This window comes from Cebus imitator, unplaced genomic scaffold, assembly GCF_001604975.1.
Source record: "Cebus imitator isolate Cc_AM_T3 unplaced genomic scaffold, Cebus_imitator-1.0 Scaffold541, whole genome shotgun sequence".
Taxonomy (NCBI): domain Eukaryota; kingdom Metazoa; phylum Chordata; class Mammalia; order Primates; family Cebidae; genus Cebus; species Cebus imitator.
This window is the reverse complement of record NW_016107856.1, coordinates 39,257-54,126: the sequence shown is the minus strand read 5'-3', so window position 1 is coordinate 54,126 and position 14,870 is coordinate 39,257. Positions and strand designations below refer to the sequence as shown.

Here is a 14,870-nt window from a genome sequence, read left to right as displayed (position 1 = left end):
TGCAGCAGTAGCCTGGAGCGGGAGCATCATGGTGATCCCAGGGTTACCTGGATGAGTTGTTGGGTTGCTTATGCTCATCCTAAGAGTTACCTGCATTAACTTTGCACAACTTTTTATTAGATAAACAGAGACTTCTTGGGCCAGCAACATGGGCATTATAGGAAAAAATTAAAAAAAAAGCATACAGCTCTCATTCGTAAGGAACTTATAGCCAAATTGGGGCAACAAAAATAAGTGTTTGTGGACAAAAAAGAAACAAGATTGAGGCAGGCCAGGCTCAGTGGCTCACGCCTGTAATCCCAGCACTTTGGGAGGCTAAGGTGGGTGGATCACGAGGTCAGGAGTTCAAGACCAGTCTGGCCAACATAGTGAAACCCAGTTTCTACAAAAAATACAAGCAATTAGCTGGGCATGGTGGCAGGTGCCTGTAATCCAAGCTAGTCAGAAAGCTGAGTCAGGAGAATTGCTTGCACCCAGGAGGTGGAGATTGCAGTGAGCCAAGATTGTGACACTGCACCCCAGCACAGGCAGCGGTGCAAGACTCTGTCTCAAAAAAAAAAAGAAACAAGACTGAAAGACTGAAGTAATGTGTAGTGACAAGGACACTGGCTTCATCATTCATAGAAGCTCTGTGCTCTCTTAGAGGTCAGGTGTGGTGGCTCATGCCTGTAATCCTGGCACTTTGGGAGGCAGGTGGATCACTTAAGCACAGGTGTTTGAGTCCCAGTATGGGCAACATGGCGTAATCCTGTCTCTATTTAAAAAAAAAAAAAGAGGAAGAAGAAACTCTGTGATCTCTAGCAGATTCATTGATTCATGAACATCCTTGAGCCTCAATTTCTTTCCCCCTTGGGTAAAATGGGATGATAATAGGTACCTCACAGGACTGCTGTTAAGAGTAAACGAGACGATGTTTGTAAAGAGCCTTATCAGTACCTGGAACACTTAATTCCTTTCCCTTTTTCTTGTTGGCTGGATTATACATCAGGCTACCTGTGTGACACAAATGTTTTAAGTAGAAGTTCAAATGAGGAAGAGCTATGAAGGCAGGAGTAGTGGAAAAGTGAGTTGGAAAACTTGCCTGTACAATGAATATTTTTTGAGTTAAAAGCAAATGAATGGATAAATGAAACATCTGTTGTGTTAGATGCTTTACATGTCCTTCAGTATCCATGGGGAATTGGTTCCAGCACCCATCCCCAACCACAGATGCCAAAATCCACAGATGTTTAAGTCCCTGGCATAAACAGGTGCAGTATTTGCATATAACCTATGCACATCTTCCTGTCTACCTTACTTAAATCATCTCTAGATTAATTGTCATGCCTAATACAATGTAAATGCTATTTAAATAGTTGTTATACTGTATTGTTTAGGGAATAATGACAATATTGTTTAGGGAAAAAAGTCTCTGAACAATATTGTTTAGAGAAAAAAAGAATATTGTTTAGGGAAAAAAGTCTCTGTGTATTCAGATGCAATTTCTTTTCCCTGAGTATTCTGGATTCACAATTCATTGAATCCACAGTTGTGGAGCTCTAAACTTTGGAAGGCCAGCTGTATTAGATCATGTGATTAACCCCTATAGGTAGATAGCATTATCCCCTTTTACAGGTAAGAAAATCTGAGAGGCTCTTTGAGAGACCCAGAGAGATTAAATAAATAGTGCAGAGCTCACAGAGTTAGGATTTGAGCCAGGCCTGTCTGATATTAATGTCCATGCTCTTGGCATCACTCAGAAGAGGTTACCCAACCAAGCAAAGAGAAAACCTTGACGGTGAGTTCACAGAGCGTGAGGCGATCAGCTACACCACAGAAATAATGGGTTTTGAGACAGCCCCCGCAGGCCGATGAGAAGGAAGAAGACAGCGAGCTGACGCTCAGTCCTCATGCCTTCTGTATTCCTCAGAATTCAGACTTTGGCCTTTTTTGGTGATCGTTGTGATTCTAAGCACGCTATTGCTTGGCACCCTTGCCTGCTTCTGTGTGTGGAGGAGAAAGAAGAAGGGGAAGCCGTCAGGTGAGTGGAAGGTCCTTGGGGTGGTGCTGCTGCTCGGGGCCGCGGATCCTGTGACTTGGTCCTGCGTCCAGTGGGATGTGTCTGGAGCACAGCATCTCCCGTTCCTGAGCGAGCTTCGGTATATGCGTGTACGTGGTGGGGGAAGGCAAGCAGGCTTCTAGGCTCTCTCTCCCAGTTCGTGCCTTCTGATCCCCAATGCGCAGATTTCCCTGCAGGCAGCTGGTTTGGGAGGAGGCGGTGGCAGGAGCGGTTCAGTTGCCACCTCTGTGTTCTTTGGGTTTCCTGGGAAGAGCACTAACCTGCCTCCTTTCTGGAACCTTTCTTAAGGTTTTGCCATTTGGGGTGGAGGTGGGACCTGTTAGAAGCAAAAGCCTTTCTGGAGGTTTCTGCAGCTCTGCTCTTTGTTTTCCTCATCCCTCAGAGACCAGTACCAAGGAGTTTTTGACAATTTATGAAGATGTCAAGGAACGGAAAACCAGGAGGAATCAAGTATGGCGTCCTGGGGGCTGGGGTCTCTCTCAACTGGCCTGGAAAATGCTCTTTCAGTGACGGTTATTCAGAGCTGAGGGACAAAAATGACTGCACAATTGTCCTCTTGATGTGACCCTCAGCCCTTTCCCGTCTACCTTTTCTCCACCTGCTTCCTAGTTGTGGTGATGGAGGAAAAGAGGAAACAAAAGGAGCAGAGAAGATGAAAGGGAGGCTGAAGGGGCATGTTGGTGCAGAATTGCACCTGCTGAGAAGGGATGGTGCCCAACAGAAATCAATGGCAGAGGCAGAGTGCTGCTGCGGTATTTGTTGTCAGATTACAAATTCTTTTTCCTAATGAGTCAGGGCTTACTTTCTTGAGTCCCTTTATGGTGACCCAGGCTGGGAAGTGTGACCAGCGAAAGCATAATAACAGTTTTGTAGCTGGCTCACTGGGCTGCATTCACAGCTTTTTGAAAGAAGAGGCCCGAGTGTGGCTGAGGTACTAGGGAGAGTAACCAGCCTGGCACAAAGCCCACCAGCCTGTGTGTACTCCTCCAGGAGCCTCTCGCCAGCTCTCTGTGGCAGTGGCCAATTCCATCTGTCATCTAAGAATTAGGAGAGGAGGCAATTGCAGAGGGGCAGCAGATGGCCCTGCTGCTGTGTCCTGCTCAGGGCAGGATGTGGTGACAGGCGCAGGGGAAGCTCTGATGGGGCCCACAGAACTGCTGGCAGGAAGGGGTGGTGAAGTGGGGCGGAAGTGCCTTCTTTGCACTGCCCCTGGCCCTCTGCCGTGGAGACCCAGCACCACGCAGGAAGCACGTGTCGGGGAGCTCTTCCGCCCTGGCCATGTGCGTGAGGCCCTGTACGGCCTCGCGGAGCAGACAAGCATCCTCTCCCAGGTCTGGGATCAGAGTCAGTTAGGGCAGCTTCCTACGCCTGTTTTTTTTTTTTTTTTTTTTTTTTCCCTTTTCCTCCTAGCAGTGGCTATTTGGATGTGAAAAATAAAAGGAGACTTTGTTTCTCTCACTGCTACAAAACTCTGGTACAAATATCTGAGGGCATGTGAATCTACCCAGAGCCAATGATGCCCGGGTGCCTGCTAAAAATAATCTCTCTCTCTCTCTTTTTTTTTTTTTTTCCAAAAAAGAAGATGGCTTGAGATTAGGAGACCATGGGGGAAAAACGACTTAGAGCAAAAGAAACCTCTGGGGATTCAGGCCTATTAGCTGACTTCTGACTCCAGAGTTCCTCCCTGTCTGGCCTCAGCTCTCTCTCTATTGTCTCAGGTTCCAATTTGGAGGTCTCACTTTGAGACCCAGCTCTGATATTTCCAGAAACACTTCACATGAGTCTGGACAGGAGAGAAAAGTATTTTAAAACACAAAGTTATTGACATGGTCAGATGCCCATGACAGATGCTCATGACTCTCCAGCCTCTAAGGACAGCTGACAGTTCTCTGCTCCTCTTGGCTTCTTCTTGCTTTCAGGAGTGTAGCTTGCACCTTGCCTGATGAACCCTGCTGGCCTCCACTGGCTCCCATTAGAGCTCAAACTAGCAATATGCTCACTGAGAAGTGGCAGCAGCATGAAATACCTCCACCACTGATTTCCTAAGGGGCAGGAACAAGGAAAGGGAAGCAGAAAGAGCTGCTCCCTGCTTTGGCCCTTGGGTTGAAGGCTGCACCCAGCGCTGTACCTCCCCAGGGGACTGGCTTGAAGTCAAGGGCAAGGTGGCCTTAAAGATGATCTAGAGAAGGCTTAACTGTGTTTGGTCTTTGAAATGTTTAAACCTGAATTTCAGTGCTCTGAGGTAAGGCTCAGATAACAGCCCAACTCAGAGCTCTGCAAGGAAGGTTTCTAAGCTACTAAAGGAAAGGAAGTGACAGCATTCTCTTTGGGCAGGGTTGCTGGGATCCTTCACACCTGGGTGGTTCCTTGCTCCTGATACTAACAGCTTCACTGCAGACTGCTCTTCTTCCTGCCTCTCCCCATCCTGGGAGGGTCAATGACTCTGCTCAGTCCTGCCACCTCCCTCCCAGACTCCTGAAAGCCTCTCTTCTTTGTGCCGTTTTCCGCTGCTCAGTCTAAATCTGCACAGACCCAGATGCCTACTCATGTTACCCTGTTTCTCTTTCTTGTGCAGATGCAAGGTCAGACTTTTCTCGGAGAGGGGACCTCCATCTACTCTATGATCCAGTCCCAGGTACCCCTCTGCTTTCTCTAGTCCATTCCATACCTACCTCTGGGGCTTCCTAATGCTCCCCCACAAAACTCACACCTTTGAGTGGGAGAATAAGATCGTCGTTCTCCTGGAATCCAGAAGACACCTTGGGTTCAACTGCATTCACACATTATTGGAAAAGATCAGTGTGGTTCTAGAGCGTCTTAACACAGCTGGGAAGCCTGATGTGGGCATTCCTTCTTCTGTGCCTGGCACAAGGTCTGGCCCAGATAAAGTCTATGGGAGCAGAAACCTGGTTAGGGGACTCGATGTCTGCTTTCTTGCCCTGCTACTGCTTCTGATACTTGGCGACATTATACTTTTTATCCCTATTCCCTATTATATTCGGTTTCAGGAAAGGATGAATCTGTATTGGTTGGTCACTTTTATCTTATGACTTAGCAATAATGTCCATTTTCTTTTCTTCTTTAAAAAAATTTATTGTTTAGAGACAAGGTCTCTTTATTTGTTTATATTATTATTTTTTTCTTGAGAAGGAGTCTTGCTCTGTCACTCAGGCTGGAGTCCAATGGCACAATCTCAGCTCACTGCAACTTCTGCTTCCTGGATTCAAGCGATTCTCCAGTCTCAGCCTTCCAAGTAGCTGGGATTGCAGGCATGTGCCACCATGCCTAGCTAATTTTTTCTATTTTTTTTTTTTTTTTTAGTAGAGATGGGCTTTCACCATGTTGGCCAGGCTGGTCTCGAACTCCTGACCTTGTGATCTGCCTGCCTCAGCCTCCCAAAGTACTGGGGTTACAGGCATGAGCCATGGTGCCCAAACTTATTTCCATAGGTTTTTTGGGAACAGGTGGTATTTGGTTACATGGGTAAGTTCTTAAGCAGTGATTTGTGAGATTTTGGTGCAGCCATCACGAGACAGGGTCTCATTCTGTCTACTAGGCTAAGTACAGTGGTAGAACCATAGATTGCTACAGCCTTGAACAGCCTTGAATTCCCAGCCTTAAGTGATCCTCCCACCTCAGCCTCCTGGGGTAGCTCGGACTACAGGTGTGCACTACTGCACCTGGCCATATTTTCTTACTATACCTCACATAACAGCATCGTGAAATAGTTCTCATACTATAGATGTGGTCTACATTCTATATCACAATGGGGAAACTGAGACTCAAGCCAACTGATATCTCAAGGCCACATAGCTAGGTAGTGGCAGAGCTGAGCCAAAGGGTTTTTGAGTCTCCATTGCCCTTCTTCATACTCCACCTCTAATATTGTGGGATGGCAGAAATTCATCCATAAACTGGAGAAACATCCTCTAATGTTGATGGCTAAAATGACATTGATAGCCCAGGCTGGGACATCGTTCCCAAGGGAAACACTGCCTCCTGGTGGCCAGTAATAAAACACTTTCTGATAAAAATGGCTTAAAAAAAAATTGAGACCTGAAACAGCACCATCTTCAGTTTGGTGGCTGAGCTGTGGGGCAAAGAAAATCTGATTATAAGAGAAATTGATATCCGCCAGTTCTCTGGTTGTAGCTACATTGAACTCCAACAAGAGGAATTTGAATCAGTGCAAGAAAGGGCTCCTCTCAGACTATGGTGTTGTGAGAATGAGAGTCCTCCTTTGGAGCATCTTAAAAGGAGGATGATTACCTGATTTAGAGGACACTTGGTTCAGGTCCAGGGAAGCAAGGCAAGTTGTCAAAGAGAAGCACTGAGGTGTTGAGGAAAGAGCCCTGGAGGGTCTTGGGTTTGAATTCTGCTTCTACTGTGTACACACTGCGTGACTTGGCTATTTATCTTTTTGGAGCCTCATTTGTGGCATGGGGCAAGTTATGATCATTCCTATTTTATAGGAGTGTTAAAAGAGTTAGAGGAGACCCCAGGCATGGGGTCATGCCCGTAATCCCAGCACTTTGGGAGGCTGAGGTGGACGGATCACGAGGTCAGTAGTTTGAAACCAACCTGGCCAACATGGTGAACTCCCGTCTCCACTAAAAATACAAAAATTAGCCGGGCATGGTGGTGGGTGCCTGTAATCCCAGCTACTCAGGAGGCTGAGGCAGTAGAATCACTTGAACCCAGGAGTCAGAGGTTGCAGTGAGCTGAGATCGTGCCCTTGGACTCCAGCACGGGCAATAGAGTGAGACTCTGTTTCAAAAAAAAAAAAAAGAGAAAGAGTTAGAGGAGAATACCCATATAAAATAAATACTCAACAAGCAGTAGCTATCATTAATGAGACAGTGAGATTAGCACTCAGGTTGTCTGACCTGGCTGGTCCAGGGCTCTTTCACCAACACTTGAAGCTTCCATCTGGCAGGCTTAGGGTGGAGGGATGGAAGAGATAACTTTCATAGGGTTATGCTGGATCTGTGCTTCTGAAATGGTTTTATTTCTCTTCTCATTAGACTTCTACTTCCACATCACAAGAACCTGCATGTACATTATATTCATTAGTTCAGCCTTCCAGGAAGGTGAGTCTCTTCCTGTGGTGGTGGTGGGGTGTGTTGATGCAGATGTGTATTTTGCATATGTTTGCAGAGAGCGTGTGTGCACATCCTAGCCAGCTGTTCTTCATTGTGTGTATCTGAGTAGCTTCTGTTAAATGACTGTATTTAAATGTCAATGGGCCAATGAGAAATGCTTTTCTGGGTCTCTCTGGAGAAAAATAACAGCTTCTAGACTAAGAGAACAGTAGATTAGATGAGTTTTCTGGAGTTTCGGTGGGAGATAAAGGACAGTCAGAGACAGAAAGGAGGTGCTTTGTGCAGAGAGACTATAAGGCACTTAGTAGGTCAGCTGAGGCTATGGTGAGAGATACTGGAGGGCTTTGCAAAGCAGCGCATGTTACCTGGAGCAGGAGGAATGCACCGCATCTAGAGAGACACAATGCTGACCTTCAGGGACCGGACAGAGGTTCTGGCCAGTCAGTCACCTGCTGCTAGAGGCCTCTAGAATGGGGCACCCCCTCCTGGTGTACTGCAATCCTCCTCCAGGCTGAGCTCACAGCTCTGTTTGTACTCGGAACCAGAGCTGGGTAACCTGGAAACCGTGGTCATTGTTTTTCTCTGGCGTAGAAGAGGATGGGAGGAGTGATGGTCCCAAGGCTGGAGCCACAGTATGAAGCCAGAACGCCTTAACGTGGCGGCATGGGAAGCTGGGAGTCCACACGACTGTGGAAGCCCATGCAGATCAGGGACCACAGGTTTGAAGGGTTTAGGACAGATTTTCAGACTTTTCATTCAACCTCCTTCCAATAAGACATTCAACCTACTTGGATCCCATCATGAGAGAGATTTATTTTTAATTGTATGCTACAGTATCAGGCCATATAGATGTTCTCAGGCACCAAAACTCTATGTGCTACTGAATGTGCCTCTGAAGTCTAGTGTCCTTGGGTTGGCAATTATTTATATGCCTGAATTGTTTACATTAGGGGTGTGTGTATGCTATGCGTTGAAGAGATACATGGTTTGGGGCAGCATTTGCATTAGAATTGCTCGAGGGATATGTGTATGTGTGTGCGTACGCTCTGGGAATGTGTGTGTGTATATGTATATGTATGCATATATATACACACGCACATATATGCATGGGTTTTAGGTGTATGTGGGTATGGAACACTAAATTCTGATTTTGCTTCAGAAATATCATATTATAGGCAAATAATGTATATACTGTGTCTCTTCTGGATATCACATACACCATTGTTTGCTTCTGGGGTGAGAGATTCTATTCATTTTCCGGCTGAGAGTACCTCAGAATTTTTCCAGGCTCTGAGTCTCTTTTGGGACCTCTCACATCACTTAGGAGTGGGAGAGCGCTTACATTGAAGTTAAACATTCTTTACCCTCTGAATTTCTAGTCTGGATCCAGGAAGAGGAACCACAGCCCTTCCGTCAATAGAACTGTGCATGAAGAGGTAAGATCTGGAACTCCTCAATGGGTTTGGTGTCTGTGGCGCAGCCCTGAAGTCTAGCCATGAAAGGGTATGCTTAGGAAAATGTCATCCACACAGTCTCAGTGTTGTAGGGAATTTAGAGATCCTCTAATGCAAGTCTTTGTTTTAGAGATGAAGACACTAAAGGCCAAGGAGAATGAGAGCCTATCCCAAGATCATATCGTGTGTTTAGATATGAAGTTATTGGGCAGCTTGGGTTCTAAATTAGGGCTGTCTCCAAGCTCGTTCCCCGGCTGTAGACACAAACATCTCTGCTGTCCAAGAGTGGTTGGGGGAGGGGTCAGAGAGGGGAAGATAAAGGACTCTAAACCATTTTCTAAAATTAGCAAGTCTTTGGGGGCCATTCCAGGACATAGGTGATCTTAATCTTCGGAAGGGGTGGACACTGTTCAAAGATGACCACTGAGCCTGGTGGCTGAATTTGTTCCCATCAGGGCATTTGGGGACTGGAAAGGAGGGAGTCAACATTTCTTGGGGGTTTGATATGGATAATGTAGCCTGCCAGTGTCTTCACATGGATAATTTCATTTAATCCTCACAGAATGCTACAAGATAGGTATAATTAGACTTTCTGTTTATACTCAAAGAAATTAAGGCATGGAAAGCATCCCCCAACCCCCTCTCTACCCATTAGCCTCATACTACACCTGAGCCTCCCCACCTGTGGTCCAATAAAGCTGCTGCCATTGGTCACAAGGGAGGGGTAGGTGGCTGCCTGCTGGGATTCCTGGCACTTTCCAACATTCCTGGCTATCACCCAACACTGAAGCCAGCTAGACAGCCTAGGGTCATAGCGGGCACTGTGTAGACCCAGGCAGTTTGGGAGGTCATGAAAAAGCATCTGCGATTAAGAGAGCACTGGAATTGGAGCCAGAAGAATTCAAGTTCCTCCTGCACTTCCCACTACTCATGGACTCTGAGTAATTTGTTTTACCACTCTGAGCCTCATTTTTAAAATTCATAAAATGGGGATGGCAATAATTCATCTCCCACAGGGTTGTTAGAAAGACCTCCCAGTGGGAGGGCCTGAAATTTTTCCTTTTCTTTTGCAGATTGGAATGAGTCACCCTAAAGCTCGGAACCCTGCTCGACTGAGCCGCAAAGAGCTGGAGAACTTTGACGTGTATTCCTAGCTGCTGCAGCGATTCTTACTTTTCTCAGCATCTGCTTTGGGAATTGGCACAGTAGCTGATGGCACAGGAGTCTCTATAGAACAGTTCCTACTCTGGAGAGGATATGGAAATTTGTTCTCAATCTATATTTTGTTTTGAAAATGATGTCTAACAGCCATTCTAAGAGCAAGGCTGTTAAATAATATCTTCCAATTTACAGATCAGACATGAATGGTGGAGGGGTTAGGTTGTTCACAAAAGGCCACATTCCAAGTATTTGTTGTCTAGGAAGTGCTATGTAAGTGGTGTTATTGGCATTGAGAGTCCCTCCACCTGATTTTCAGGCTGTTCCTTGTCTTCTTTTCTCCCCAGTCTGGATTGACTGCATTTCTAGACTTTCCCCAGACCCAGGCCCATCTTCCAAAGCAAGAGGAAGGAAAGATAATGGTGACTCTGTGGGAGAGGAAATAGCCCTCCTCTGACAGCCCGGACTGTCTGGCTGTAAGCTGGCTGGCAGGTTCTGCATGCGGGCAGAGCCTGGGCTTTACTCAGTTGCAGAGAAAAACCCTTCCCCGTGCATCTCACACCTTTAACTCTGGCCAGCAGCCAGCTGGAGTGGGCAGAAGGGAGGGTGGTGGTACAAAGCAAGCCTGTCTCTGAGTAGAGAAATCACCCGGAGCACATGCGGATCTGGTAACTGGGTGCTGAGACCAGCTTTGTCCATGGCATGATGTTTGATTTACAAAGACATATTCTTAGAAATCCATTTTGGCTTCTTCATAGAAGTGGCTTCCCAGAGGAAGACTCCTCTCAGAAGCCATGTTCTATTTAAGCTCTGAGTCCTCATGAGTGTGCCCCATGGTGCACACTGAAGGGAAGGCTCAGACAGCTGAGGGCTGAACATGAGGCAGTTGGAATCTAGCCACTATGCTGGGCTCAGGCCAGACACTTCAACAAGGATGTGGGGAGCAGGGCTGAGACTCTGGCTGAGCCCAGGACAGGGTGAACTGAGAGAGGACATACTCAGAGACCCCGACAGGTGATACTGCACAGAGCCTGGTTCTTCAATTGCCTACCCTGTATCTAACATGTGAGTTTCATATAAAACTGTGGTATTATGCAGATGCAGCCTGAATTTCTTGCCTAAATTAAATTTGCGTATCCTCTCCATACCCTGCATTTTTGTTCTCTATAGCAGCCAAAGGGCACTTGTGGGCCATCCATAAACACACGTCTGTTTGAATACTGCTGCAGAGGGTCTGGCTTCCTGGTGAGCTGGCAGTGTCCCTCAGCCCTGTTCACACTGGGACATCAGAGTACCAGACACCAGGGGCCACTCCACCTTGTAAAGGAGAGCCAAGGGATGCGCTTGCTCACACCCTGCAGGATCCTTCTTCCCTTAGGCTGTGCTGCTGGCCAGGCTGACTTCCTCCTGGAGTGAAGCGTGGACAGACAACATCTTAAAGCAAGCGTGAAGCTTAAAAACCAGGGAAATACATTCAGAAGGAGTCTGGGGGTCTGAGGCAGGTACTGGGGGTTGAGTTGCAGAATCAAGGAGTTCAGTGAGTAGAGGCAGCAGGTAATGACTGGGGTCAGAAACAGTCCAGATGAACACCAGGGACACTGACTATTGACTACTGCTGGCCTTTCCTGTGTCCTGCATAGATCTTGAACTGGCCAGCTTTATTTAAGGATGAGAAGAGACCCTATGGACCGGGGCTTTTGAAGATGCTGTGTTCTGGAATGTAAGATGTACAACACCATCATGTTATGTGTCTGATTGTTGAGCTTCCATAATAATGCCTCACAAAGATAATTATCCTGCAACAAGTTAGTCAATGAACAAGCAGTAATTAAGCTCCTTCTGTGTATGAAACACTGCCTGAACCCCTGGGAGTACTCACTGCAGGGGACAGAAGCCAGACTGACTCCAGGCCCACGTGCAGGAGAGCATGATGGAAGAAGTACATTGTTAAATGACCTAGATGGGCTGCAAGGTGATGGTAACAGAAATGTACGCTAGAGTATCTTGAATATAAGTCAAGTATAGTGCATCTCACAGGCAGGGGAGAGGGCTGTGGCCACAGTCTTGGAGAGAGATACTGTGGGTATTCTGTATCCAGACTGGGCAATAAGGAGGTAAGTTCTGTTGGGTAAATATGGGAAGCTTATTTGAAACAGGCATTTAAAGCACCTTTATGAAATAGTGAAAGAGTTTTTAAAACACACATGTGGTTTAAAAACTCCAGCAGTACAAAAATTGTGCAGTAAAAAATGTCTCTTTCCCAACTTGAGATTCCCAGTGTCTCCCTAGAGGCAGCCATTAATGTTTTATATTTATTTCCAAAGTTTTTCTATGGCTGTGTAAGCATGTAGATGTACATTTTTTCTTTTGTTTCTTTCTTTTTTTTTTCTTGAGACAAAGTCTTTCCCTGTTGCCAAGGCTGGAGTGCAGTGGCGTGATCTCTGCTCACTGCAACTTCCACCTCCCGGGTTCAAGTGATTCTCCTGCCTCAGCCTCCCGAGTAGCTGGGATTACAGGCACACACCACCAAGTCCAGTTAATATTTTTTTTTTTATTAGAGACAGAGTTTCACCATGTTGGCCAGGCTGGTCTTGAACTCCTGACCTCGAGTGATCTGCCCGCTTCAACCTCCCAAAGTACTGGGGTTACAGGCGTGAGCCACTGTGCCTGGCCAACATGCACTTCTTTTTAATCCAGCTGGTAGCATACAATACGCATGGTCCTGAACTTTCTTTTTTCCACTCCACAATGTGTCTTAGAGCCCCTTCCATATTAACACCTATTGGTCTTTGCTTTCTTTCCGAGTGGCAGGGTTTGCCATTGCAGGGGTATGCAATCGTATATGTAACTGGATTCTCACCGAATGGATGTTTAGGTTATTTCCCGCCTTTTATTTTGAATAACACTGCAGTGAGCATGATTTGACGTACGTCTTGTGGCATGTGTGACAGTTCTCTTGTGTTCATTTCAGCAGTGTTGAGAAGATGGTGTAAAGGACAGCTGGCACAGGCCCCTCAGCAACATTTGACCAGCCTTGGCAGAGTTTCAAGGAGGAAACGCTTTGAATGTGTGAGGACATAAATAGGGCAAAGACATTTGAAGCCCGTAAACTCCAAGAAGGAGCCTATGTTAGAATTATGAACGGGTTTGGGAGGCCTTGAGTGTGAGAAGAAGGGTGCGGGGCCACATCCAGGCATCTCTGAGACACTGAAGGAAAATCTGAGGTGCTTCTGTCTGCGAGCTCCAGACCCTGTGAGGTCCAGCCAACTCTCCAACCCCTGGATCCCGGGAGAGAGGCAGCAGCTGCTTTCCCTTTCAGGTGAAATTTTCATAGGTAGGACTTTCAGGAATCTCAAGATCATCCTGCTGTGGTGGTGGTACCACCTGTGAGCAAAAAAACCCACATGAGAATATGGTTAATAAAGCCTTGGAAGAGTGAGGCTGATGAAAGAGGAAGGCAAGGCCACACTATGACTGGTCCATCCTACAGAGGAAGAGTCATGTGTGCTGGCCCAGGGATGGCACAATCAACCAACCTGATGCCAAGCATTTATGGAGGCTCCTAATGAGAAAGGCAGGGGGCTGGACTCTCTGCAAGGCCAATACAAGACAGTTTAGTGCAACAAATCCAGGGGATACAAAAATGACAATCAAGGGCCTTGCCCTCCAGAAGCCACTGTCAAATGATTCCAGTCTCTGCCCTAGCTGAAGAAACAAAACAAACGTTTATATGAAAATAATTTAGATGGCAGAGGTTAAGTTCCAAAGCAATGGTCCAGACCATTAGACCCCAAGCTGTCCAGCCATTAGACCCCAAGCTTTTCCAAGGGTTCTTAGGCTCCCTTGTCTGAGAATGCTCAGAGAATGCTCTAAAGAGCAGACAAGCTCTGTGCTGACCCAGAGGAGTGGGAGGTTAGGTACTAGCAACAGCCTGGGGATAGCATAAACCTTTGAGATATTGTGCAGAGTGGTATATCAGAAACAACTAAAGTAGGTTTGAGAATTTCTGGATCAAGTAGACAATAATGGCCTTCAGAGATCCAGAGCCAGAATTCCTGGTTCTGACAATTCTGAAGACAAGGGATGTATTTGTCAAGAGTCTGGCTCAGGAAATGCATTGATTTCCACTTACACTGTAGGTGAGGTGGTTTCAGGGGTCTCAAGTCTCCAGGGTAGCGTGGGTGCCTTTCAGGACTGACCAGACATGTGGTGGTCATTCTGAAACTCAGAGCAGGGACTGACGTTCATGACTTTAAGTTTGACCAGTATTGAGCCAAACACAAAGGGCCAGGCCAGAGTAGAAAGCAGTTCTGGGAATGCTGTGAACAGCACAGATTTGGCCTCAGGTTCCAAGGCAAAGTCTCTAGCTGGCTGAGTATTAGACTACTGTTCGTCTAGAAGCTAGGATGAGGCGGATGATGGTTAAACTAAACTGCACGTTTCAACAAGTGTTTACTGAGCAAATTCTATCCATCTTTTAAGGCCCAATTCATATTCCTTTTTTACGAAGCCTTTCCTCTTTACCACAGTGCAATGATATCCCTGCCTTCAATGTCTGAAAAAGCCCTTAGGAACTGTGCATACCATTTATTAAGTAGTCAAATACAGTTGACCCTTAACCTATTTCTGCAGGAGGTTGCAATTTTTTGAATTTTTGCATGACTGAAAAATCAGACCTTGGCGATGACCTTGGGCAGTAGGATATAAATAATTCCTACATGCGTAGCGTTCCAATAATGGAACACTAGACATAAATGCAACATATATTTGAACTGCATGGCCACTTATATGTGGATTTTTTTCAATAAACATCACACTGAGTGTGCCTGCCTCTCTGCCTCCCTTTTTACCTCCTCTACCTCTTTTCCTCTACCACTCTTTTTGTTTTTTTTTTGAGACGGAGTCTCGCTCTTGTTACCCAGGCTGGAGTGCAATGGCGCGATCTCGGCTCACCGTAACCTCCGCCTCCTGGGTTCAGGCAATTCTTCTGCCTCAGCCTCCTGAGTAGCTGGGATTACAGGCATGCGCCACCATGCCCAGCTAATTTTTTGTAGTTTTAGTAGAGACGGGGTTTCACCATGTTGACCAGGATGGTCT

At 46.4% G+C, this 14,870-nt stretch overlaps 2 protein-coding genes across 8 annotated transcripts in view; one reads left to right on the top strand and one right to left on the bottom strand.

Annotated features, from left to right (window-relative positions):
• The window catches only part of CD244 (CD244 molecule), a 29,564-nt gene extending 18,646 nt beyond the window's left edge, over nt 1-10,918 (top strand). For both annotated transcript variants that reach the window (XM_037733655.1, XM_017515144.2), the window contains exons 4-9: nt 1,910-2,020; nt 2,442-2,509; nt 4,635-4,694; nt 7,084-7,149; nt 8,541-8,597; nt 9,689-10,918. In XM_037733655.1, coding sequence (XP_037589583.1) covers nt 1,910-2,020; nt 2,442-2,509; nt 4,635-4,694; nt 7,084-7,149; nt 8,541-8,597; nt 9,689-9,769 — 443 coding nt within the window. In that variant the 3' untranslated portion in view covers nt 9,770-10,918. The remainder of the gene's footprint in view (nt 1-1,909; nt 2,021-2,441; nt 2,510-4,634; nt 4,695-7,083; nt 7,150-8,540; nt 8,598-9,688) is intronic.
• Nucleotides 10,919-12,458: 1,540 nt separating this feature from the next.
• The window catches only part of LY9 (lymphocyte antigen 9), a 30,092-nt gene continuing 27,680 nt past the window's right edge, over nt 12,459-14,870 (bottom strand). For all 6 annotated transcript variants that reach the window (XM_017515143.2, XM_017515137.2, XM_017515139.2 and 3 more), the window contains one exon: nt 12,459-13,157. In XM_017515143.2, the coding sequence (XP_017370632.1) occupies nt 13,089-13,157 (69 nt within the window). In that variant the 3' untranslated portion in view covers nt 12,459-13,088. The remainder of the gene's footprint in view (nt 13,158-14,870) is intronic.